Source organism: Trachurus trachurus (assembly GCF_905171665.1).
Source record: "Trachurus trachurus genome assembly, chromosome: 5".
NCBI classification, from domain to species: domain Eukaryota; kingdom Metazoa; phylum Chordata; class Actinopteri; order Carangiformes; family Carangidae; genus Trachurus; species Trachurus trachurus.
This window is the reverse complement of record NC_139896.1, coordinates 9,274,929-9,302,515: the sequence shown is the minus strand read 5'-3', so window position 1 is coordinate 9,302,515 and position 27,587 is coordinate 9,274,929. Positions and strand designations below refer to the sequence as shown.

General features: G+C 40.9%; 2 protein-coding genes across 4 annotated transcripts in view; one reads left to right on the top strand and one right to left on the bottom strand.

The window, feature by feature from the left end:
* Nucleotides 1-7,932: 7,932 nt before the first annotated feature.
* LOC310985429 (neuronal vesicle trafficking-associated protein 1-like) lies at nt 7,933-11,303 on the top strand (the record flags this gene model as incomplete). The annotated part of the gene is made up of 4 exons (XM_083971015.1): nt 7,933-8,061; nt 8,335-8,451; nt 9,983-10,093; nt 11,103-11,303. 4 exons carry the CDS (start codon nt 7,933-7,935, stop codon nt 11,301-11,303), a joined length of 558 nt encoding a protein of 185 aa, XP_083827141.1.
* Nucleotides 11,304-11,699: 396 nt separating this feature from the next.
* stx18 (syntaxin 18) overlaps nt 11,700-27,587 on the bottom strand; it is a 35,703-nt gene continuing 19,815 nt past the window's right edge. For 2 of the 3 annotated variants that reach the window (XM_083971402.1, XM_083971403.1), the window contains 10 exons: nt 19,679-19,746; nt 17,752-17,867; nt 17,212-17,289; nt 16,996-17,062; nt 16,555-16,646; nt 15,507-15,601; nt 14,463-14,521; nt 13,900-13,969; nt 13,696-13,776; nt 11,705-13,585 (listed from right to left, as the gene is read on the bottom strand). In XM_083971402.1, the coding sequence (XP_083827528.1) occupies nt 13,490-13,585; nt 13,696-13,776; nt 13,900-13,969; nt 14,463-14,521; nt 15,507-15,601; nt 16,555-16,646; nt 16,996-17,062; nt 17,212-17,289; nt 17,752-17,867; nt 19,679-19,746 (822 nt within the window). In that variant the 3' untranslated portion in view covers nt 11,705-13,489. Of the gene's footprint in view, nt 13,586-13,695; nt 13,777-13,899; nt 13,970-14,462; nt 14,522-15,506; nt 15,602-16,554; nt 16,647-16,995; nt 17,063-17,211; nt 17,290-17,751; nt 17,868-19,678; nt 19,747-27,587 lie in introns of all 3 variants that reach the window. The other variant, XM_083971401.1, reaches the window with a different exon arrangement.

Sequence of the window (27,587 nt, the reverse complement as noted above, 5' to 3'; positions counted from 1 at the left end):
CAATTAACTTATAAAGTATATTTCTATTTAGATTTTGGTATTTTCTTATAAAATACTGAACACTGAAAGCCAACGAGGTCGACAGTTGGTACATTCAACCTCAGCTGGGTGCAACTGTGGGACATTAATTTACCCACTTATTAAAATAATAGTATTATACATTAATTTTTAATTCAAAATAAATCGAAATTAAGTAAACTAATTATTCACAAATTAAACTTAAGTGCACAAACTTGAATTATATTGGATAAAAGGTTGAGTAAATAATATATTAAACAGATGTATGCAAATTAAATATGATAAAATGAAGCATTTCATTTCATTAATTTCATACAGTTCAGCTCAGTCGATTTATTGGTAAAGTTATTTGTTAGTTGAGTGAAGCTCGACATCAACAGTCAGATCCTGAACTCTACCAGAGTCTGTGTTGTGTTTCCCCGCTGAGTGTCAGAGCAACCACGTAGTATAATAGTAAGATCTACTCCATCATAATGATCATGCATAGTTTCCCTAAATGGGACAGGACGTCATTCATTACTATGGCTTTCCATTATGGTCAAGGGCTGGGCTGCAGGCATCGGTCAATAGAGTCTGTAATTTTGGAAAATATACCTCAGGAGAACGGTTCGGTCAAAAATACGTCACAATGGTTTTGCTATTTAAAAGAGTATTGCGTTTCTCAGAGCTCACTGCAACTTGTTGTAACTTTTAAAGGTCAGCATCAGTGTGTTTACCAGCACAATTCAAACGACTGCATACAGTATAGGAGAAGTCCTTGCACAATGTATGGTGCACACATGAACGTCCATGGGGTCACGTATGTCATCACAGCCACAAGAAATGAAAGAAAATAGAAGAAGCCTCTTTGCTCTGCAGCCAAGTCGACTTCCACAGTGTGGTGCAGAGATGACGGGATGTATAGAGAAACACACAGCGCACAGTATGAAAACAATCAGGATAGATGACGTTCCAAATGCCGCTCACCACAAAAGCATGTTTTTGATTGTAAGGAGGACGCAGTGTGTTTTGGGCCTAACTTTGATCTTTGTGCTCTTTAACATGTTAAATCTAACTTGATGTTATATACTGTACGTTCTGTGTTCCTCTGTGGTCACTCTCTCTAAAGGGCCTTTAACGTTTGTGACGTCTTGCTCGGGTTACATTTGATTCCTCTTCTCTTTGATCCAAGAAGCTGCAGGCAGAAAAAAATCAACCCTTCCTCCCTCCCTCTCTGCCGGCTCAACTCATTCTCACTTCCAGTTTAGCCAGACCTCATCCGTCTGCCGTCATTCTCCAGCTCTGTGTTTTCGCAATCTCAGCCTGTGCCTGTCATTTCATTGAGAGGCAAGAGACCAGAAGCAACACAAGGCAGAGAAACAGTCCTGTGTTGACTCAACAACCCCCCACTGTACACACACACACATACACACACTTCACTTCCGGCTCAGTTAACCCTCCCAGCCATGTCCATCTAGACTCAATCTGAGCCTCCGCAAACCAAAGCGGTGCTCTCTGGCTGAAAAACACAAGATTAGACTATTTTAAAAACTTGACTGTGATCCTTGGAAAACAGTCAGAAGAGATTCCAGCTCAGAAAAAAAATACACTTGTTGGATGTGATTGTGGAGAGGAGAGGAGGGATCAGGAAGTGGGGGGGGTTCAAACGCTTCAAAAATGTTCCCAGGTCATCCAACTTGATCCTTTTTGGCTGAGGGGAAATGATCCTCATTCCAAACACATTTCAATGGAAATGTGTTTTTTACGTAATAAAGCTGGCTCTTTAAAAAATACTCTTTTTATTGTTGACAAAAAGGAATTTTTATGTTGGAAAACGAAATCCCTTTGCAAGGCTGATTAAGTGAAAATGAAGCAGATCATATAAAAGCTATAAATTCATCACAAGCCATGAATCTTGTTGTTTTTTTTCTTTGAAGTGCATATGAAAACACTCTCCAGATTGTATGTTTAAGAACATTTTAAATGTGTTTTTCCTTTACTGTTTTATTTGTGTACATGAAAAGATGCTTGGCAACACTGTGCCTCATAATAAAAATATTTGAAACATCTTTGTATCAGTCCCACTTCCAGACCGAAATTCCTCTCCTCCAAACTCAATGGAAATTCCAACAACAAGAGCTTCCTTCCCCGGCAGCTGACTCATTCAGAGCCACTGTTGAATGTCTTCCACCCCTTGGCCTTTCCTGCTCGGGGCCTCAAACCTCTGGGTGTGTCTCCCTGTGACCTCATCTTCCCAGAAAATCCTCCAGAAAACCTCAGCAGCAGCACAATCGCTCACAAGATGCAGCCTCCATGCAAGTTGCTGTCCACAACAACAACAAAACCCGGTCAGTTTTGTAGAGAAACATCGCTTTGCTTATCACATCAACAGCGCTGATGGCGGTGGTGGTGCCTCTGCCCCCAGTCTGTTCATTCAGCCTGAGCGAGTGTGTGCAGACTAAAGGCATCCTGTTTATGCAGCCTGGTCACTGCTGCCGTGAGAACTTTAATATCTAGCTCAGTCTGACCCAACAAACCCTCAGATTTTCAATCTCGACCTCGCTGCTTTTGCCAAAATGTTATAATTATTCAAATCTTGGCTAATTCGTCCTTCAAGGCAAATAAATCTCATCTGGGCAAACTTTCAGCAGACCAGCCTTACCTACTGTTAAGTCTTCACGAGAGCAGCTTTAATGAACAGAGGTGCTTTTACACATCCACACACACATCACACCCACCACAAACTGCTGGGTCAACGAGTGAGGGGAGTTATATAGATTCATGAAAAGAGGCTTTGTGTTCATGCAAAAGACAATAGCTCCTGCATGGCAGGCAGGCAGCAGGACGTTTACACCAGACACAGCACATTCAATGAGTCATCTGACACAGTGTCCAAAAGTCGGTCTGAACAACGTGTCAGGAGAAGTTGATACAAGACAACTAACAGTTCACTACAGCTGTAAATGTCTGTCTACTCAAAGCAGTATTGACATAATGATTATACTCATAACAGTGCACCTGAGTGACAGACAGCTGTCACATTTGGAGATTCAGAGTGTAAATCATACCTGGACTCCTCTGATGATTGACAAGCTGCGGCCAGTTCTGCTCTGATGTTCTCCACGAGTCCTTTGGAAAAGTCTTCGGTCAGCGCCTGAGGTCCTGCCGGCAGTCGGTGTCCAGACTGCTGTTGGAGTTGCCGCTCTCTGAGTGAAAATAGTTGTTCTCTCTGCGTGACGGAGCTTAGCCCATGTGGCTGGATGGGAAATGGGAAATGAACTTTCTGGGCAAAGAGCCAAGAGCAGTGGGTTTTAAAGACACAGCAGTTTCAGTGCTATATAAGGTTCGTTTGGCCACACTTTATATGATGTAAGTTACAAGTAAAGACGTTTAAACTGCTCCATTTATCAAATAAAAACAATTCTATTGTGTCCACTGTTACCTAATAGCCTACTATGAACAGTTGTTTTTACTTCACACAGCCATGATACTTTTAGTGGCTGAGATCTATATTACTTGACTTTAATGCATCACAAACACCAACAAAATGTCTCTCTTTCAGTGGGGCAGTGTAAAAGTATACATTTCTCAAACATTGTAATTGATTTTCATTTTCTGCCACTTACTTTACTATACTATTGTACTTCATGACCCGACTGCAGTTATTTGACAACTTTAGCTACTGGTTACTTTACACATCTGAAGCAATGATAGAAAACAGAACCAACAAATAAAACATGTTGTGTTAATATACATTGAGATAAAACTATATTGATCTTACCTGGGGACATTCACAAATGTACCAATTATAGTTTTTGATGTTACTACCTTTGAAATTTTGCAGGGCTTGTAATGGGGCTGGACTTCTGCTCTGCCTATAGTGATGTAATGTTCACACTCATCAAAGAATCATTATACTATACAAAACCTTCACATGCACAACACATGCACTCGTGAGGTGTAAATTTGATCCGGTGTCTCCCTCTAGTGGTTTTTCCGGAGAAGTCAACTGCAGCAGAAAAATCCCTGCTACCAATCTCCTTGCTGCTGCTGCTGCTGCCAACAGAAACTCAATGCATCAAACACTGCACAGCTACAAACATAAAACAGAAATAAGACATGGGGTTCCTCGATCATAAAAGATTATCACATCTTTATAAGACTTTGTTTTCAGCCTGTGGGTTTCTGGCAGGAGATTAAAAAAAAACAAGAACACACAGCAGCCTGCTGAGATCATAGCTATACAGTCTCATGCAGGTATCGTGGCCAAGACAAGTTTGTTAATCTCTGCAGAGAACTGTCCTGCAGAGGCTGAACCCACTGCAGGAGCATTGAGAGCATATGTGAACTGCAACATGCACTGAAAAATGATAAAAGAAACAAGTAAAACCGCTTGAAGAGTTCAACTGCATAATTAAAATCAATGGAAATCAATGGCTTTTGGCATTCAGGCAGTATTCTCACATTGCTTATTTAAATGAACAGTGTTTGGATATATTCAGCATTAATATAACACTTACTTTAATCCAGCTCTGGTCCTTTTACACATCTAAAAGAACAACAATGGCTAAGATATCAGGCTGTGTCACTGCACCGTCACTTCCTCACAACACTGTATTTGCTTTCAAAAAAATACATGATTTCACCTCATGGACCCCCGGGAGGTGAAATCTGATCACTAATGACTTTGTACTTAAGATTCATCATCACATCCTCTGTATCAGCCAGTCCAGTGATGAGCTTCATCACCTGGAGTCACTGCAGCTGTCAAACAGCCACCAGACTAAAGTCACTGAAGTGTCTTTCTGTCTTTCTGTCTGTCTGTCTCTGTGTGTGTGTGGTGAGATCACTGTCATTTTCTCCTCTGCTGCTTCCTTGTCACTGTGGATTAAGAGAGTGGAGTTGATCATGTTATGCATCCTCTCCTAACCTCCTTCATTCACACGGTAGCCTGGCAACAGCTAGGCCACTGCATAATGTGCACAGCATCACGTCAACCTTTCTAGATGTATGGCGAGAAGGTGTTACATGGCTCAGACCATTTATAGTATTCTAGGAGGTGAGTGTGTTAATAGTTAAAGGTGATGATTTAAGTATATAAATAGGGGAGTATACGAAGCTCCATACGGTCTGAACAGAATATATTGTAAGCAGATTATAGTCACTGAAGCCCAATGGAAGAATAAAGGTCACTGAGCCATAATGGAGTCGTTCACTGTTAATTAAAGGTGCTGATAACTTGTTCTCACTTATGAGCTGCTTAAATCAGTGATCAATTATCCTGTGAGGAATCCTACATGCACACAGGTTATAAAAGGTTTGCTTATTTCACATGAGAGATTTTCAATTGTCTGCTTTTCCATTCGCTCTTGTCAGTGGTTTGAAAAAGGGGGCGGGACTCCTGCAGGAAAAGATGATGTCACCAAAATGTTTTTTTTTTCACTCACATCTCAAGTGTCATTTTCAAACATGAAAAAAAGAGAACAATTAATTGCATGTGTGCCCATACTTAATGATGATTAATTGCACATTTAAAAAAAGAATAAAAAAGGTCTTTGATAATGGAGAAACGTGCTTACTTTATATAAATGACTTTGGCTTAAAACAGCATCCTCAAATATAGCCTTTATTTCCTGTAAACGGATCAATGATGTGCTTTTCCAAACAGCTCCAAATGACCTTTTCTCAAATCACTTTGCTTCAGTGCTGCTCATTATAAGGCAGGTAACTCATTTACCCAATCGGATCTCTGAATGAAGGGGACTGCACACAGAGGATTGGGCTGCAGCCATCCTGTTTTTTGGCATCCATTTTTTATACTAAGAACGGCGACGACTGTGCCATCATCTAATGTGTGGACAGTTTATAAACTCAGGTAGTTCTTCCCTGCACAACTGAAATGTATTTTCCTTTTGCTGTTGCGTTGTTACTCATATCTCTCTGGCAAAGCCTCAGCTGAGTCCGGGCCAAGAGATCTGACTGGTGGCCTGATCCAAGCCTGAAGTATCGCCTACACCACACGTGCCAGACCAGCCCATTACCAGCGCTGGAGGAGGGCCAGGCTGGCTTTTGTTAATTCCCTGTTATGAGTTCTCCATGCTAATTCTTGAAGCCTGTTGTAGGATACAATGACAAATCGAGAGCTGTATGTTAGAGTCTGTACGTTCTAATTTATTTTGGGGGGCTTTTATTGTGGAGAGACAGTGAGAGATAGAGTAAATGGGAGAGAGTTGCAGTAGTTAGGATTAAGCCTTAATGGCATGCGTGCTGTACGAGGCGAGCCAACGAGGTGCTGCTGTTACAGTTGCTTTCTAAACTGATAAATTTCCACATGGAGGTACTCAACCGTGCAGAGAGTCCTCTGTTAATGGGTCTGTTAAAACCCAGATAAGAGTTAGCAAGAGGCATTACAGCTGTTTCCCTCGGTGTAAACTCATGTGATTTTGTTTGGATGAGATATGTTGTGTTTTCAATACCTGATTTTTTGCACAAGTAAGCAGAGACAAATGTGTTTCCTTTGCATACAAATAGAAGACAACAAGGTATTTCCTATATTATTCAAGGGCACTGACTGTTATTTACTATTGTTGTGTATTTATAGTTATCTCTTGTCTTATTTTCAGTTTTAACCATCAATCAGGACATCTGTCCATGATGAGTATTGATGATCAATCACCTAAAACTGTCTCAAATCCAAGATTATAAATCAAACATTGAGTTTAAATTCAAGAAAGTTTCAATATTCAGTTTCTGCTACTGTGACAGTACATCTCAAAATAATAAGTTGGTAATGACAGACGATAATGACAGGCTTATTTTAAGATAGCAAAATGTTTGTGTTCAGCATGCATAATTTAAGTAATTTTGTGCAGTGTGAAGTGAACACATTTTTTTCAATTTCACAGCACAATAAAGTGATTTCTTGTCAAATAAACACAAGACAACTGAGTAGATATCTTTACACTAATTTGTTAATGCTATTCTTACATTAAACAGGCAGCAACCATTGTTTGAGATGCATTAATTTATGTTTTACATTTAAATCCTTAAACCTTTTTCCTTGTTTGTTCTACCAAACATAATGAATCATAACACAGACACTACACTACTATGGCTGTTTGAGATTAACATACAGCTGCATTTACACATTTGCATGTTAAATCCCTTTTTATCTGTGCATGAAATCCCCTCATCAATGAACTGAATGGACATGTTGTAACCTACATTGTGATTGTTTTGCTTAAATCTGAGACTGTGCTCCAACACTGCCACTGATGAGAGGGAAGAGAGAGAGAGTAGCCTATGTGTGTGTGTGGATGGATGGATGTGATGAGGATGTTACATCACTTGCAGTGCAACCAGACGCCAGCAGCAGCATCCAGCTCGGAGGAAACGCGGCGCACAAACCCCAGCTGGCCATATTGTGCACCAGCTCTCCGCAAATCGGCTGCGTCACACCTAAAAACACACACACGCGCACAGACACACACACACCGGCGCTGGAACAATAAAAGTCACCACATCAGGAAGAAATAACACCGCTTCAAAAACACGCGACTCTGCTGAGCTGGTAAGTGCTAGGATGCGGTAAATCGTTTTTTTTTTCTCCTCTTCCTCCGCCACGGTGATGCATCAGTCTCATTATGTCGAAGCCTTGCGTGTCCTCTCCTCTCCTGCGTTTTTTTGTGGTTAACAGGCTTTTCTCGTGGCCCACAAAGCGTCTCAGATCATGCACATCGTTTTTCTTAACGCGTACTGTTGTTTGCATGTGTAAAAAAAAAACACACACGCATACAGAGAGACACACACGTGCTTATTTGAACGATCTATGCAATCACACAGGGGCAGAGGACAAAAGGTAATAGCTTTCATTCAGGCGTAATAAGCGACTGTTTCCTCCCCTCAGGTTGGTGGTTCTTTTTTCGTGCTGGGAAAATGGTTAAACTGGGGAATAATTTCAGCGAGAAAAACAACGGGAAGGTGGTTTCTGAAGACGGATTTGACACCATCCCTCTTATAACACCATTAGATGCCAGTCAGCTGCAGTTTCCTCCACCAGATAAGGTAAGCATTTCTGATTTGATGTTTTTTTTTTTTTTTTCCTCCATTGATTTCAAGAGTCACTCTGAGGGGGGCCCTGTGCTGTAGGCTATTTCCCACTGGCCTAATTAATCCAATTAGGTGAACAAAACCAAATTTTTGGATCATCAGATGTGTGATTTTTATTCAAAGAAAAGCCAAAGACATCATTTTACCCACCCACCCACCCCCGTTTCTGTGAACTCCCATGGATCTTCTCTCATGTGTGTGTGTGTGTATGTGTTATGTTTCTTCCAGGTGGTGGTGAAGACAAAGGCAGACTATGATGGTGAAGGCAAGAAGGGGAAACTACGATCTCCTAAAATTGCTGAGTTCTCAATAAGCATCATCGAAGGCGTCTCTGAGCGGCTCAAAGTAAGAGTAATGTGGCTGCCATTGTCTGTCTCATGCATCATCTCCATCTCCATCTCCAGTATCTCTCACACCTCCGCACATGCATATGCCAGAGAGCAGACGGCTGTCTTCCCTGCAGCTCGGGGGGCATTTGTCACTGCCGTCATAATATTGCCTCTCCGATCCAGATCCAAGTAATACTCTACACCTCCGTGTCTTGTGTCCTAAGCTGCCTGTCATCTTGCCGGGGATGCACGCGGGTGGGGGGGAGATATAATGCACAATGATTCACTTAACCCCGCCCTGAAACTCTCATTAATTCAGCTGCTGCCATGGCGATGGCCTCCAAACGGCAGCATCTCTCCCACCTCCTTTAACGCCCCTCTGGCTGGCAGATGTATTTAGCTCTTCACACCGTATAGAATGATTATTTAAACATATGGTTTCATAAAAAAAAAGGAGGCAAAAAAAGAAGAGGGAGAGAAAAAGAGACAACCCTGGCTCCAGCTCTGACAGGATGACAGAAAATATATTCCCTCGCATATTTTAAAATCCCACCAAACTACAGGTTTTGCATGCAGACTGCGCGCCTCGCTCCCTCCACGCTCAAAAAATCAACAGATGAAACTGTCAAGCTTCCCTTTAGTGATAGAGCTTTAATTCTCAAACATCTGAGAGGCGAAGAGGCACGGCACTTTCTGGGAGAACACAGCTCGTATCCTCACATTGGTAGCTTTGAAATGCTGCAGGCAGCTCTTTCATCGCGGAGAGTCTCTTTCATAAGCTCCTGTTGCTCTTGCTTTTATACATGCTGTACTGTCTGTTCGGCTTGCGAAACTGCAGGATTCACAGCAGACAGATAAAGAGAATATCCCTTTTACTCATATTGATACACGCTGTTAACAATCTTATCGAATCAGTGCCAAACATTCTGGGGGAACGGTACAAAGAGTCCTACTTGACTCGCTCCCTGTCTAAGAAATCCTCCGTCATCGCAGCGCTCAACGAAAATCAACATTGCTGCTGTTTAAACACAGTTTCTCTGACGTTGCCTGAAATGATCTCAGTTTCATATTCTAGCTTTATATATAAAAAAAAGAGCATTCTCACACTGAGGGGGATCAACATGTTTGACAATAATGAGGCAAATTTCTCCCACACCTTGTCTCTCATCCCCCTCCCACTTCTCAGAATCACCAGTAGCTTGTTACGTAACTCCCCTGAGAGGTGAGAGCTGGGCTGTACAGATGGTCACAAAAGCCTTTTCCCTCTAGAGTTACTATATGCAGAGTATCTGTAGCCCTAACTGCCGCTTAGTCACTGTTATATATACTGTATACATTCACACATATTTAGATATATACTGTGCACCTTCACGCCCATGGGTGTATTTTTATTTCTCTACACCAGGATTGAACTGCTGTTTGATAATCAGAACTGCAATCTGCTCACTCAGTCCCTCTCATTAGGACCGTTGGAGTGGATGTGTTGTGAGCACTGTCACTAATCATGGGAGCTGCTGTGTGTGTGTGTGTGTGTGTGTCTCCTTTAGGTGACCTTGTTGGTGATCTGTGCCCTGGCTTTCCTGGTGTGTGTGGTGTTCCTGGTCGTCTACAAGGTCTACCAGTACGAGCAGCCTTGTCCTGACAGCTTTGTCTACACGGTAAAACACTTTGGAGCATCAGTGTTTGTGACCATGTTGTGCTGTCGATCTGTTGATGTTCATTTCACCGTCGTTATCTTATTTGTTCTTTACCTTATAAAGCCTTTTAGTATTATATAGAAGTAGGGTTTATTATATCATTAGTATGTTAGTGAACCGCATAGACTCCTACATGGTTAAAATGGTGTTCCTATCACATTGTGTTGCAGCCATTTTTCCAGAATTCACAGTAAAAAAGGAATCAAAGAGAGATTTACTTATTTACCTCAGACGTACCCTCTGAATATCTGACATTCCTGAGATTGTTTCCTGCTTTGAGGTATGAGCTTTAAAGGAATAATTCTCTCTTTGAAGGTGGCATTTTAATCTCCGCTGCCACATGTTTATCTGCTGTTGGTGCAAATCAATATATATATTTTTTTGTAAAACCGACTCAAAGAGGGACCGTGCAAATTTGAGGGAAGCAATAACACAATATTCTGCACCATTGCACATTAAGCTCAGGGGATTTGCTGCTCTGGAGTGACCACGAGCCAATGTTAGCGGGCTTTGAATGAATCTTACTATAGATGTCATTGAGTTTGCTTATTCTTACCCTCTTTTCCTCTGTTTTTGTTCATGTTCAGGCTTAATACTCATGATGCACTGTTCAGCCTAAGTCACAATGCTTCTCTTTTATGTCTGTGGCGGTGGTTGAAGGTTACCGAGTATTGGCTCATTTTCTGAGAAAGCCTCGTCGATTTTGACAGGCACCTGTGTAGGTTAGGTAATGACGCTTAGCTTGAATTGATTTTTTTTCTAGTCTATTTCTCATTTTTGATCTTTTTTCTCAGCTGTTTGACATTACAGCTCCATTTTTTTTATCGCCGCTCTCTTCTTATGTAACTGTGAATCACAGTTTGTCTCACAGTGTCACTTTCCATAATCATATTTTATCACCTTGTAGCTTTTTTGGTGTTTTTTATTTATTTTTTGCTATTTTTAATCATGTTTCGTCTCTTTTGAGAAGCAAGGACGCTGCATGCCGGCCGGGATGTATGGCAACTACCCCCCTCAGGGCCCTGGGGGCCGCGGGCGCCTCTTTACCCTCATCAACCACTACAACATTGCCAAGCAGACCATCACTCGGTCAGTATCACCATGGATGACCATCATGTCTGAGGAGAAGGTCACCCAGCAGGAAACGGAGACCGCTCAGAAGCTGGCTTAACCGACCCGGGGTCAGGAGGTGGCGTCACCTGCTGCAGACAAAATAAATAATATGGTTGTGCCATTCAAGCAAACCTCAGAGTCCAGTGGCTTACTGTGGCTGAAATATCAACTTCTCTTTCCTAAGGTGCTATGCTGCCTTGTTGATGCAGTTTGTCCAGCTGATGTGCACTGTAGCAGGAAATGTGATGAAATTTATGAGCGTGTTTTCAGCAAAGCGAGGTTTACTGTTGGGTGGGTTCGTGGTTTGTTTGAATGGCATATGCCGTTATTTATTTACACTTCAAAAACAGAGTGGCCAATGTGTAGAAAAAATGCCACAGAAACACAAACACTGACACACAGACACACACACATACACTCACTGTCTTTGTACATACACATATGTAAGAGAACTCACTTTAGTACTCAGATTGTGAAATGACTGTGAACCATCCTGTGTCTGCGTCGCTTGTTTAAACGCACATGCACGCACGACTCCAATAATAATAATAATAATACCAGTTTGCTTTGAACCTCTTTCCTTTCTGATACAGTATTGATAGCGCATGTCAGACCTCTTGAGTTCCAGCAAGTTTGCAGCATATTTACCGCTGAGGTCATATGTGTCAACATATTTTAAGGTCATAATATTGTGAATAAATGAGGGTTGATGTGGAAGAAACCTTTTAACCAGCGAAAATAACTATTTTAACCGTGTTATTTTGATTTATTCCATATTGCTCTCCGCAAATAGTGTTGTTAAGGAGTTTTTAGTATTTGATGCATCAAGTCTTTTTAACCAGCATTAATGATTGTCTCCATTCATTTGATCTTTGTGACCACCATGTGCTTTTCCTTTGCTGGCTACACGAGACTTACTCATTGGTTTCTTTAGATGGCATACCTTTTATGCTAATCTCTTGAATGTTTTTGCATTGCTAGTGAAGACACTGTATTGTGCAATGCTTTGCATTGATTAATGTCACCATAGATGGCTGTCGGTGGCCATCGCAGACGCTAGACTTAGGTTGATGTAGTGGAACAATCTGACAGTAGTTGCTTGTCCTGTTGCTTTTTTCTGTAATTGTCATTTACACAAATTATGTACTTTTTTCAAAACGATGTAATGATTACCATTGAAGTGCATTTGCTACATAAAAAATGTTAAATGAAAAACTGAAAATAAAGTGCCCACATTTCACACCAACGTTCAAGTCTGTGTCTGTGTAAACTATGTAACTAGTTCAAGAGGAAATCTTGTCAGTAATGGTGAAACTCCCACAGGGCAGAAAATAAATACAGTTAACAGTTCATGTTCCCCAGAGTTGAGATCAAAGGAACGTTTTTTAAGTGCTGTACTGCTTTCACTAGAATATAGGTTAATCCTAATAAACAGATTAGCAGAAATATCATGGGGCCGTCGGAGTTCAAATCTCATGTCGACAGTCTCTTTTCTTTGGCTGAGACGGATCAAGACAGGCCATGACTTTGCCGTTCTGCTGCTCTTGATGTTATCTGAAGGTCTGACATAAATTTGAAATGTATTAACTCGTTTAAAATGATATCCTGGGGTAAAGAAAGAAACAGAGTTTCATTAAGAATATTGTTTAGTTTTACTAGACTGTGAGTGGTGTGTCAGTGACAGTTATGCTCCCATAGATATCAAATAAACGCCTGGAAAGCAAAACATTCTTGATGGTTTGACAGTGAAGTATAACATGTCATGTAGGATCATATGTTTACAATATACTTAAATACATGAGACTGCAGAAAAAGTATGTCGACACAGTATCCTCTAGTGCATTAGTTTCCATGTTAGATCAACAGAGGTCAAAATAAGCTGCAGCCAATCAAACAATGATTCCTGTTAGTGGAAGAGAAAGACAGTGTCCAACCATTCACACACTTAAAGTGAGTACAGTGCTCCCGACAAAGCTCTCCCCGATAGAAGAGCTTTTAAATTCTGATGCTGCACTGGACAAAGATGAACTGATAGCTAAGACTGGGGAAGAACAAACTGTCAACTCCACTATATCCAGAATCTCCATGAAGAACAACTTGTCCACTGCGGGGTCAGCATAGGAAGTGGTACATTCAGTGTCTGTGCTGCTGTTGTCACTTCTTTATCAGATAACCAATACGTGCCAGAGCCAGGAGGTTTCCTGTGTGTTTGTGTACAGAGTCTGTGCAGGCCAGCCAGCTGTGTTAGCTGTCGTACCAGTCCAGAAACAGCAGAGAGAAAGAGCACATGACGAGGAAGAAGAGGATCCACACCCGGAAGCCGGCGTTGTTTTTGATTGCCTTGTGACAGAAGGTAGAAGATAGAGGAGTGTGTTTTTTTTGTGATAAAACCCATTAAAACAAACCAAAGGAAAAGAGTGTTATTATTCTGTGTTGTTGTGTTGCGTTACCTCTCGTATATCCTCGTTTCCTTCTTTCACGTTCTCTGTTGCACCCACAACCAGCTGATGAATACTATCTATCTCCGTTTCCTGTCAGAGGAAGTGAGATGGACAATTAGATTAGTTCATGTTTGATCATGCTTTTTGATCAGTCAAAAAAAATACTGTGCACTTAAGCGACGGCGTGAAGGAAGGAAAATGATCTCAGCTCACTTGTTGCAGGACTTTCTCAGCAAAGATCTCCTGAAGTCGAGAGATCTCCACCACCTTCCCCTCGATTTGCCTGATGGGCACAAAAGCGAAGCGTGAAACATCCCGTGAAAAACAGTGTGCCCGGCATGTTTAAGCCCTTCCAGATGGCATTAGTATTACCGGGGAAGGTCTGGTAATTTTCACCTCAGGACCTTTGGTATTTCGTTCCATCTGGAACAAACATGTCAGTGATTTTCTCTGACTACCACAGTAATAATTTCATCTGCAGACACCTATGTCCTTGGGTCATTTTAATCTTGTCTGGATCGACATCTGATATTTCATGTAAGTGTTGTCTTGCTCACCTGGCATTTCAATCACTCGGGGCATGTAATTTAGTGGGAGGGGAAGTGACACACAGTCACACAAGAGTCTCTCTGAATTACAGCAATTTCCTCCCAGTAAATAATTTTACCATTCACAACAGTGATGTCTGAGCAGAATGAAATTATTGACCTCCCCTCCCTGTGAGTAATGCTGTTCAGAACATTGTTATTGACATGGAGGCAGGAACAGAGACTCACCTCACTTCATCTACCAGGTTGTTCATCTCGCTCACCAACCTCTGGTTCTCCTGCTCAAACTACACAGAAACACACACACACACTTCATCATCAGTGGAGCTCATGAACGTGATGTTGATATAATGTGGCAAGAACTTTGAATAGACTGTGATATCTGCACTTAAAGGGATAGTTTAACATTTTAGGATATTGGCCCATTGCCATAATCCTTATAGTTTTAGGAGTAGATTCGTTACCTTTATTTGTCAGTGCAAGCTATTTTTAGAACGGCGGAGCAGAGCCGTGAGCTGCTCAGAGCTACGCTACGGAGGCTCATGGGATTTATTGGTTTCCCTCATCAAACTCATCAAATACACAATTCAACAACTCCAAAACGCTCTGGTGGACAAGTTGTGATCTGCACATTCACCACGCTATGAGATAATAACGGAACGTTACGACACGGAGTTGTTAGGTAAATTCATGCAAACCGCTGAGGTGCGTTCCCATTGGGGGCAGTTTTTCAGCAAGCCGTCTCTGCATTTGCCTCGAAAACAACTCTGTCTTGTAACATTCTGTTATTATCTCATAGCGTGGTGAATGTGCAGGTTGTTGTTGGATTGTTGTTGGACATGGATGTATTTGATGAGTTTGATGAGGGAAACCAAGAAATCCCATTAGCCTCCGTAGCGTAGCTCTGAGCAGCAATTAAAGGTAACAAACCTACTCCTAAAACTATAGGGATTATGGCAATGGGCCAATTTGCCAAAATATTGAACTATCCCTTTAAAGCAACAAGGCTAAATCAATTTAAGTGTTTGTGTGTGTGGGAATACACTTGACTGTGTTATTCTGTGTCTATTTTTGTAATGACAAATGAAATAACCATTGAGGTCAAATTAGTCTGTTATTTGGACCTTTACAAATTCAATTCTCCCTAAAAAAAACTCCTAAGTATCAGTGTGTGTCTTATTGGGTCCATGTGCATTTAGATGCCATGACTCATACAAATCCACATCTACTGTACAACATGAATAATGGAGAACGTCGTCTGCGCTGCCGTACCATCTGGATCTCCTCAGGAGAGAGCTCGTCCTCCACTCGGCCCTCCTCCCACAGGTGCTCCACGGTGTTGTCCAGCACCTCTGACACACTTTTCTCTACAGGGAGGAAAACAGACAGAAATAACTCTTCATCTAACTAAAAAGATTTCCTCAGTCTTCATTTGCCTGATTCATCTGAGTCGCCACCTTTAGTTGATGTTTCTCTGTTTGAACCATCCCTGAGCGGTGATGGCGTTACTTTGTAGTCACTTTACACATTTCAGCCTGTTTGGGATGTTGTTGTTTCAGTGACAAAGTGACAATATACAACAGAGCAGTTACGCTGTGTTAGTGAAGACATGTAGAAGTCAATGTTTACTTTGCTTCCCCTCAAATGTTTGTTGGGTTGAAACAGAGATCATAATAGTAAGTTTTATGTGCAGCCGTGAACGAAAACTATTAGTTGCCATAGAAGCAGCTTTCATGGTTCACATAATAATACCCACACTGTGTGTTTCTTTTAAACAATTTTCATCATGTTTCATCATTTATCACAAGCTGCAGTATTAAAAAACGATATACTTTGAATTTTAAAAATGTCCAACTGCTAAATTCAGCTTCTGTTTTGGGTGAGCAGTTGTTATCAGCTGAAGTGGATGGTCCCTCCTGAGGATATGACATGATATAGAGACAGAACTTTAATACATCTTCAGATATCTATCTATCTATCTATCTATCTATCTATCTATCTATCTATCTATCTATCTATCTATCTATCTATCTATCTATCTATCTATCTATCTATCTATCTATCTATCGTTTGTTTGGCAGGAACCAGATTTCAACACACACATCTGTCCTGCTGCCTTCAGATGACTGAGAAGATGTGATTAATGAAGCGTAATACTTGCACACAGCATTTGATGCTTTTCATATATAAATTCACAAACATCACGTAGAGAAAATCACATTAAATTAAGCTGCAACATGCAGTAGTAGCAGGTCTGCTTGTGCGTGTCTGTGCTGCTACAGAGATACAGTCAAGTGTCTCTGGGGATTCTCTGACTCACCAGAACTTTCTTCCTTGACAGTTTTCTCCTCCGTGGGCTCCACCTCTCGTGCTTTCCCCACCTGACTGTGGTGTTCAGGTGCCAGTCTGGACCTGAGACCATGTGGATCAAGAGCAACAGGATTATAATAGTTACTACAGCTCTTAACTGCACTGTAACATGATTCTGTTATTTTATATCTTTTTTTTTTTTTACTATGTTTTAGTTGTTCTGTCTCCCTTTCTGTTTTACTTATTTTTATATCTGTTTTAATTCTTTCTCTTGTCTGTTTTTAAATAATGTTTGCTTTTTATGTTCTTATTTTGCTAATATGTAAAGCACCTTGAGTTGTCTTGTCGCGGAAATGTGCTATACAGATAAACTTGCCTTGCCTTGCCTTGCCTAAAAGAAAAAAGAAATAAAAATGTGAGAACGAAGAATTTGATCTATAAAAATACTCACAGTCTCTTCTTGTCCACCATCCTCTTGACCCTGATTGCTCTCTGCTCAGAGTAGAGCTTACACACTCCTTAAAGAAAGAACAGAGCAGGGTTCATATCATCTCTTTCCGAGCCATTGAGCGCGCTTCAGATAGACAAATGGATGCATTCAAAAAAGTATTCAGAGGACTTGGTTGAAAAGTTGAAGTGTGAATTTCAATGAGCAGCATAAACTCACCTCTCAGATACATTTCAATGAGGTCCAGCACTGCCCCTCTGTGCTCCTTTATCTGGGCTGATGTCACCTTCTTCTCTGCTACATTGACAACAATAACACATTTATTCATTAAAAGATGAACTCACTGATTTTGGGGGCACTGCCCTAAAGTTAAGACACATCCATTTTTCCTCTCAGCTCACTGCTTTGCAAGTTAACACAGTTGAGAAGCTATCAGAGCCAGAAAATCTGTACTGTCATTGCACGACTAAAATGAAACTGAGGTAGAGACTCTCCAATGTGGTGCTATTTAGAAAAGATATTAAAAAGACAACAACACATGAACAACAGTGAAAGACACAGCAGAGTAAAATAAAGATATTCACAATAGGCTTATTTTACGCTAATAAAAAAAAAAGTATTGTATTGCACGGAGTATTGGGGCATTTTAAAGTGATATGTTCAGTGCAATTACTGCTCTGGGGTAAAAGCAGAAAGGCAAGCGTGTGTGTGTGTGTGTGTTAATGAGTTCATTAGGTGTGTAGGAACACGAACACACACCTTCATTGCGTAGCTGCTTGATGGCTTCAGAACACGTCCTCATGAAGATCTGAGCATCCTGGTCGATCTGGTCTCGCTCACTGTCCGTCATACGGGTCAGATCTGACGAGATGAGGCTGCAACACAAACAGGACCAATCACAGTCAGTTTAAAGACTTTATGGATGTGCAGCACAGCACAAGCTCAACATTTGACTGATATCCTAACATATTTATTACAAGTGACCTAAACCCTGATGGATGCCTTCCCTCCTCCTCCTTTTCCATCATGTGGGGCAGATTTTCTGATTCACCTGAGCTCGTGTTTTATGACTATGAGAGGAAAAACTGAAACACATACAGAGCATGTGAATTCCACACAGGCAGAAGCATGACTGCAATCAGACCCAGGACCTTCCTGCTGTCAGGCCACAGTGTGCAGCTGAGACTTATAATGTCTCAGACCTCTATGACAGTGTTTCTCAACCTTGGGGTCGGGACCCCACACGAGGTTCCCTGGAATTCAAATGGGTCGCCTGAAATGTCTAGTAATTGATAAAAAAAATTACTGAAAGAAATATTTTTTAACTAAGTAATTGTTATTATTTTTTAAAATTATGATTAAAAACACCAAACACAATCTTAAACAACTGTATTCTATACTTTCACTTTCTCAAATATAAAAAAATGCAAATATCTGAGCTGGCGCATCTTGATTGGCCACGATCACGTGACTGCACGTGATCGCTAGAAATTTGTGATGTCAAAATGGGGTCATGAGCCAAAAAAGGTTGGGAACCACTGCTCTACGACACATCAACACCCTTTAAATAAGATCACACAACAAGCACTGACAAAGCTCTGACTCTATTCATGTTAACCAGCAGCTGTTTGATTTTGCTCAATCCAGTTTCTCAAGTGTGACAATTTGCTTCTTCTCTGTTTCACATCTTTAGGTAATGCACACAAAAGCATCAACATAACTACTGTTGCTACTGTTTTTGATGAAAATAATCACAAAGTGCACCATCTAAATTAAACAAATAAGAAATAATTAAGATGAACGCAAAACGCCTGTCGTTTGCCATGAAGAATGAAGAATTTTTAGTTTGTTTAAGCCACAGTCGCAGTATCTTACAATACATTTTCTGTCTCTATTCCAGAGTTCCATCAACGCGGCTTTTACTTTAATTATCCATTAATTAGCCACACTTGTCCTGAAATGGTGACCAGCTACACTAATTCACTCATAATCCACAGTCCATAATTATTCTGTCAGGCTAAGTCAAATGCAGAGGAGGAAGAAGGGAAGATGATAAGAAAACTGGCAGACAGGAACGGGCTGGTGACGACGGGGGCCGAACGCAGGCGAGACTTGTGCACACACACACACATACCAGTGATGATGGCATCTTGATGGATTTTCCCACCACTAAATACGCCTGCGCTCCACCCATTGACATCTCTAATGTTTGGTTAATGTGCTCTGTTGAGACTTTATCAACAAACCTAACAAAACATGGGCTACTCCACACACACACACACCCACACACACACACACACCCACACCTACAAAACACAGAGGGGGCCTTGAGCGGAGGAAGGTCTGGATTAGTCCCAGGGCATGATTTGTTCTCCACTTGGTTGCAGCTCAATTATTCCAGACAATTAGACTGGAGCCTGCCGCTACAGACCACCCTACTCGCTGCTGACCTTGTGCCAGCAGCAAGCCCCTGCAGCACACACACACACACTGAAGACATACTTGAAAGTCCCATCAAATAACCCTGACTTCTGACCCCTCCTGAATCCTGTCAGAATCAAAGTGTCGGTCCCCTCCCCTGCAGCACTGTCTGGTGGGTTTTCCCGCTGCTGCTGCTGCTGCTGCTGCTGTTGTTGATTGTGGTGGCTTACCGCAACCGTTTGGAGAGAGAGAGAGAGAGGCTTACCTTCCGGCGCTCACATAATCTTTCCTGTGTTGCAGCAGAAAGTCTTTCAGCTTGGTGATGTTCGTGATCTGCCAAGATAAAGTGAGAGGAGAGGATTATTTGACTCCATTACCTCCATGTCAATGAGTCCCTTCAGATGCGATGCCTCAGTTGCTGCTTCAAATATGTCCGCCATGTCAACACGGCTTTATAGGAAGAGTTTTTTTAAAGACACGAACCAGGAAACTATTTTCTCCAAACTACATTTAGACAGACAGAGCCAGGGTAAATGTAAGACTTAGTATTTATTGGATGTGACAGGGGACCAATGTCTTGTCTATCTCTGTGAATTCTCAATATTTACTTTTGACAATTCATCAAGTCAGGGACATACAAAAATCAAACCTGCAATTTCCTTCTCAAACAACTCTCATAAATAAAACCAGGAGCCGCTGCATACAGAGCACTGACAGAGCGATCTCTAATAAGCTTTAAATTCATGATCTGTTACTATTTATCACCGAGAAAATGTCCAAGTGTGTGTGTGTGTGTGTGTGCTTAGGGAAACCAGAGGAAACTTGGTTCAATCCAATATTTGCTCCTGTAATTTCGGTCAAATATTAAAAAAAGGACCAAATTGCTTCCGCGTCCACAGAGCTCCGCTGGCAGGGCAGCGCAAGTGGGTGTGAATATGCACACAAGCCGGCTCTGTGAGATCCAGAGGAAGACGGGACCGAGACAAGACCAGGATTGAAAAATGACACAATGAGTTTGACTGTGACAGCGAGCGACCTCAGAGCGTGGGAGATTATTTTGATAGCATAATGACGCTGTCTTCGGCCTTCAGCCTTTTCACTCTAACAACCTCAATTATCAAATTGCCTTGGCTGTAAAGAGTAACCTGGCACCAGCCGTCTAATAACGTCTCTAAACATTCATCCCCAGCGTCACGGTGACCTGAAGCAGCGTTTTATTTGAGCTGACGTTTTTTTTTTTTAAATGACGAGTTTCTCCGACGCAGAGAGAAGGTGTCAAGGTAAACAGAGCCGAGCAATTTGTTAGAGACCAATGTTCTCCCTCTCTCCAGTTTAGACGGTAACTCAGTGACGCTGTGGGGCAACATGCTAATTCAGGTAAGCTGACCCTTGTAATAATACAATTATTAGAGGTCAAGAGTTAATTGTTGTTCAGAGCAGCAGAGATTACAGGGAGGGGGGAGAAGAGGAGAGCCTTTCTTATGGTTCAAAGTATTTCAAAACACTGGTGGTTGTGTCGTGTCTCTCCATGAATACAGACGACTTTGAAGCGAGCTCCTGTGAGTCTGAAACTACCAACAATTACAGGTCGAATTTTCCAGACCTGTAGCCACAAAAACCTCCAGCGAACAACCTCCTTTTTTTTTTTTGAACATGTGTTTAGTGATGTTATAGGGTTGGAAAGAATGGGTTAGCTTGGAGTAAGCACACACACACATACACTCAAATACACAACTTAAAAGTGGTGACAAATGGCAAATGTACAGCTTTGATCTGATTAAGTTCATGTTAACACAACTTAATTTGTGCTTATTAACTTGTGATTATTTTTGATAGAGCAAATCAAAGGAAGTGTCGATCTGCAGACTTGGACTTTTTTAAAAACACAAGTTTGATAGAAGTGGAGCTGAAACAATTAGACGATTGATCCATTAAGTCAAATTTTACTTTATTAATTGACTGATTGATGCTGTAAGTTGTAAAAAAAAAAAAAATGAATATTTTAATTTTCTCAGTTTTCCAGGATGATAAACTGACAGGACAGGTGACCAACCTGAGTTTCTTGTAAGTTGTGATCTTAAGAGACCATTCAACTCCTAGTTACCAAGTAAAAATGGCTTTAATGGTAAAATTGTTATCTACAAACCAGGAAAACTGCTTTAAAAGCACTTAAAGGATAGTTTAACAAGAAAATTATTGAACTTAAAATCCTAAAAAGGGGAAAATAGAATTTCTCACTGTAGTGATTTATCTTTTTCTATAATGTATATTTTGTGGGATTCATCCTTTTATTTCTGTATGACCCATATTGAAATGCTTGCATGTTGTTGCACCCTTTCCACCAGCAGGCAGGGCTAAAACCTCAGTATTGGGACAAGCTGATTTAGAGAGAGAGGCTGCAAGAGTGTGCGCATGTGTGTGTGTGTGTGTGTGTGTGTGTGTGTGTGTGTTGTGGGGGAGCCGGGGAGTGTCAAGACTGCTGCTCTGGGGGTTGAGCTGTCTCCTGTGTGTATACATTGGAGCTCAGATTCCCAGCACAACCTCAAGGGTTTGCAGGGGGTCAGAGGGATCAATTGCTCTTGTAACTTAAGACCCTAAAGAGCAAGTAATTCCTCAACAATGAAGGAAGGGGGTGGCCTTGTGCATTACGGCTCGGCGTATATGTGGAGGTATACGTGTAGTGTGTGTATTGCGTATACGTGCGGCCGCCATAGGTGTATGTGTGCGTGTGTGTGCATGTGTGTGTGTGTGTGTGAGGCAGGGCTCGTAGCGAAAAGGCAGGAGGAGACAGTCTGCCGGGCTACATCTAATCTCGTCATCATCAAAGACCCCCACTTTACCTCCTCACTTTCTCCTTCCCCCTGCTTCCCTCCAGCCCCGACTGAGCCCAAACAAACCATCAGGGGGGATTATTATGAGGAAGAAAAGAGAAAAGGCTTAGCTAGCAGATTTCTAAAGAGCCTGGATGGCTCTTTGTTTTGTTAAATCTAGGTAACTGACAGAATTTGATGATGACTATACCCTGCTTTGGTTTAAGTCCCTGTGTGTCCTGACCGAGGGCTATCCATACTGACGCCATGCTATGTTGTGTTTAGGTATGTGGGGCCTGATACAGAGAGGACGTTTCAGTGGGGAAGACGGTGCCGCATGTTGATTTTATTATCATGTTTATGTCTGAGTCTCTAATGGGTTCACTTTTGTCTTTTTTGTGTATTTGCAGTTTGGACGCTTGAGTCAACTAAATAAACAACAAAAACAAGCATCAAACAAAGCTTTTAAGATTATTTGTGACCGGGGTCCTTGATCTTTTTTTGATGTGCACTTAAGATGTAATAATGTATTTTGATCTCATGTAGGTCAAATCATGCCTGGACACAAAACGTCAACCACAATCACCACCACGCCGGTCATATTGTAATGATAAGGCAAGAGCGGATGATACACGAGTCAACACTATGTATGATTACTATTAACATTATCAAGCTACAATTACTGTACAACAACCGCTAGTGTGTCATAGCTCTAAATGTTCTTCAATACATTTAAAGTAGTTATTGAAGTGAGTTATCTCTGTCTGTTACCATCTCTATAAGTCCTGCCGTGTTGGTCACATGACTAGTGACTAATTTCTGCTGCATTTTGAAGCCATCACATCACATTTCAACGGTCAATTGCATAAGGAGCAGATGTATTGGCCGTGACCGTCACATTTAACTAACCAAAAAAAAAAAAAAAAAAATTGGACACCACAGTGGACAAAATAACTGAATAAACACATGGGAAACGCTGGCTGTGTGAAAGGCACCAGGTGACATCCCATGTCAGGATCAAATAGTTGTAGCAGTTATTCATAAAGGTCAATAAAAAAACATGTGTGTGTGTCCTGCACTAAACTAATGTGATGATCGACCTCTGTCAATTATATACATGCTATATACTATGATATATACGCACTGTGATTCTTTCAGGTATGCGATTATGTAATACTGCAAAAGACTAAAAAATGTTGTGTGCTACTAACTTTTTCAGCATGGTAGCACAGTGCTACTTGGAAAAAAGATTAGCGTCAAGCCCTGAAAGTGATGTTATATCTACCATAATATTAAATCTGGATTATCATAATACAATAACTGACCTGCCTCAACAGTCCAACACGTATCATGTCTCATTTGCCCTTTAAATTGTAACACCACAAATAACACACACCTTGGATTTAACCTGGGAATGTGTTTCTCTAAACTTTTCCACACACACACACACCTGGATTTTGATTTCTTTCTGGTAATTTGACCTGTGTGTGCCAGGTGCCTGCAGGTTTACACATTTTTAATTATAATTAATATATATATAGGCTATATTTAAAAAAAAAAGGAAATCATGATGGGAGTGTAAAAAAAATCGGTGAAATTCTCTTGATTTTCCTACACTCCTACCGCTGAGTGTTAAATATTACTACTATTAATGAAAAATAAATGAGCATGCTAAATAAAAGTCACAGGAACATATCTAATAAAAAAAAAGGCCAATTATTAAAAACAAACAAAGGTAAAACCAGGAAATGTTGCAGCACATTATTCTCATATCACACTATGGAATCTAAAATGTGAAATGAAAGGAATTGAAAAAATGCCTTTGATATATAATGAAATTTAAATTCTCAAACTTTTGTTGTAATAAAAAGTTGGGAGACCAAAAGATGTCCGGCATCTGAAAATTTGCATAAAAGCATTTAAAGAATCTGAGGAATGGTAAAAGCAACTTAAGCAAACTAACTGTGTAGTTTCTAGAGAAAAAATAAAACAGACACTTAAGACAAATTCTCAAAATGTTGCAACTCTCCAACCTTATTAAAAACAGAGACTGAAAACTGGGGCCAAGTTACACCTCTTAGCAACCAATCTAATTTCCTACTGACCTTAAACACACCCTCCGAATCTACTGTAATGAATGATAACCACAATTGGAGAGGAAAACAACACAGTATGTTTACTTCCTTTATACAACAGCGCCACTCGTCAATATGAGCTGACAATATATGATTAATCCTCCACGCCTTGTTCCACTTACAAGTTATATAAAAGCATGATAAAAGGCACACTGGAGTCTTTTAGAGCTGTCATCTGTTTAAGCAGATGAGGACACATCTGTTGCAGTTTCATGGTTCAGATTCTCTGTGTTTTTGAGTGTCAGGGTCAAGTATGCAGCCTCCTGTCATCTGTATTGGTCGTATTTCAATGACTGTAAATCCCAATAACTAAGATTAGTCCAACAACAGAGTCTTACAACATTCTTTAAAAAGTGTCCACAGCTGCTGCTCCAGTCCTACTCCATATTTCACTGTGTTTAAATTAAGCCTTTTGTCTATTGAGCTCAACATTACTTTTGTTCCACTTAAACAATTTAGCCTGCAGAGTATCTGGTGTCCATCTCCTGATTTACAGTTTGACATACATCTGTAAATCTGTGTTTCACCACCTTTTCCTCTTTTATTTTCATTTTCATGAATCATGAAGAAAAAACAAAGAAAAAAAAACAAACACTTTGTTGCACGCAGTGAAACAAAATCAAGACTGTGCTCAGGCCGCTGACAGCAGATGCCTCAAAATTCAATTTGCCCGGCTTTCATGGGAAAACAGTGAAGAGATTAGGCCAACTGGTAAAGAGACCATTTAGCAGCACATTCATCTCAGGGTGATCCCCGCAAATCACTTCCCCATGGCTAAAGTGCCGACTCAGTACAGACTGAGTTTGGACAGCTGTACGTCAGCAGACTTTTCTTTTTTTTTTTTACCTGTGTGCCAACACAGTGTGTGACATGATGAGCAGAGACAGTGAAGAGGAAACTTAATTTCAGTGGCTCTACACTGGAGAGGTTATTCCACTTTGGTCCTGTTTTTATAAATTATTCAGTGAGACTTCACATTGTCTAATGAGGCACTGTCGTATAATAGTCAGGATTTATCCTCTACATCATTTTGTTGGACCTGTGCGTACCATTATTCTGTGAATAATCATGTGGCTCAATGCTAGCCACAGGCTCTGTGTTTCTGTCATAAATGTTTTTACTTTTTTTTGCTTGACTGGCATTAACTGAAATTTTAAGAAAGCGTCTAGTAAGACATTCGGGGGGGAAAAAAGGCACATTTCCAAACTTGTACCCTTCAGTCAGTAAATATTTGACATGAATGACAGCTCATAAATGTCTTTGCTGTCTAATATCTGTCCAACATGACCACTTTAATCCAAAAGATCTGCAAATACGCCCCAGTTTCATCTCAATCATCAACAGAATTGCAACAATTACCCGACAAACCATTTCTAAGTTTGGTCTCCTGAAATTTGTCCATCGCTGATTTAACATATCCCAGTGCGGGAATTTCCAAATGTTGGAAACTTGACGATCTCTAACAAAAATATGGAGTAAGCTGGGTTCTTGAAATTCAAACAACTATTTTGAGAATATATAAGCACACTGTTTCACTGTGAGCGCTTTCAGAGGGAAGAGCCCCCTCTCCAACGAACGACACAAAATACTTTCAAGTGCTGGCTGATGGCCAGACACTTTTCATGGCTTCTAAGAAAATACTGTGAGAAGGAGCCAATTTTGGAATACCAATACTAAAGGCACAGTGGGAAGTCGAGCGCTATTTTCTACACACAATTTAACAATTTTAGAGTGACCCCCTCCATTTAAACTCGAGAAGGGCAGCATGCTTTGGAGAGAGACGAGGTGAGCGGTGAAATGGAGATCACAGTGCCCCAAACCGACCCCTATGAGGTAAAAGATTCCCCTGACCAAACCCAACCCTGCAAACACAGGCCCTCTTATTAGTCAATCAAGCCTTTTTTGCATTGCCTTGAAAGACGCTACATTTCCTTTCTCATGGCGCTGCGTTTTGAGTGGAAAAAAGCCTCACAGGACCACTGTGTATTTGTCAACTTTGATGTTTTCTTTCTATTTTTGTGAAGCTTCAGTGGGAACTTGGAGAGTTATTCATGTCTAGAAGGGCACCCACATCTGTTGTGCATTTGGTGCCGGCCGTCAACATTGTTACTGGGGACCTAATTTAATATTTTCTCTGTTTTGATCTTCCACCTTTAATCACTGGCTCTTGGGAAGATCGGCTTTCCCCAAGAAATTGCTCGAGAGCCGAAAGAAAATGTTATTGCAGCATGTTTATGGAATCATACATGTAAAGAGGGGACTTGCATAAAAAAAAAAAAAAATGCTGCCTGTGTCAGGGGCTGTACAGAGAGAAGAATGGATAGCTGAGCTGGGGGAGATGTGGGTGAAAACCGCGACATAACTGTAAGCAGTCAGGACATTCCTAACTCGCAATTTCAATTTCTACAAAAGCTGCTTCACCAAGATGGTTGGAGATGATATCTGCAGTGCGAGGGAGACAGCAGTGGGGAGGGAAGAGAGCAGAGGGCAGTCGCCACAGGATGGGCTTGGGTTTCTTTTGAATCAGCACCAGTGCTTTTATTAAACCACCATTTCTAATATCTATGTAACAGTACATAACAAAAACCTGGTTGTGCAGAGCTGCTGGGACTGGGCTCATGTTTGCCTTTTTAGACTGATGGCTGGAGACATCAGGTACAACTTAAAAGTCCTGACTCCCTGGGGGAAACGTCAAGTGGTTCTTCAAGGTGCCTTTGAAGAGGTTTGCATCCATGATATTCATGTTAGGCCAAGGACTTCTGGCTGTATGAGGAATATCCATGACATGAAGTGAAACATTTTAGTTGCTAATGACCCATCTCCCACTGCCAGCCATTGATGAAGTCTCTGTACTTCAGTGGGAGGATAAAATTCGAGATGTTTTGTGAAGTTTCCTGAACTAATTAAATGGCAGCGTTGCCTTTCCTGCCAAGATTTAAAAGGTCAGTGTCCCGTGACAAGAGTTTCAAAACAACTTGTTTTCACTAATATATTTAAGTTTATATGAAATTTCCTACAATTAAATCAAGATTATTAACCTTAGTTAAGTCTTTTAAACAAGGAACCAAAATCAAAATTTCCTCACGAAACCTCAACAAATTAAATACAGTACAAACAGGGGTTGAACATCTGACTGTCGGTGAATCACTATCTTTATTAGTTTAGGATATTATACAAAAACTTGGATACTCGATAATGAAAATGAGGAGAAGACTCTTAACTATTTTTC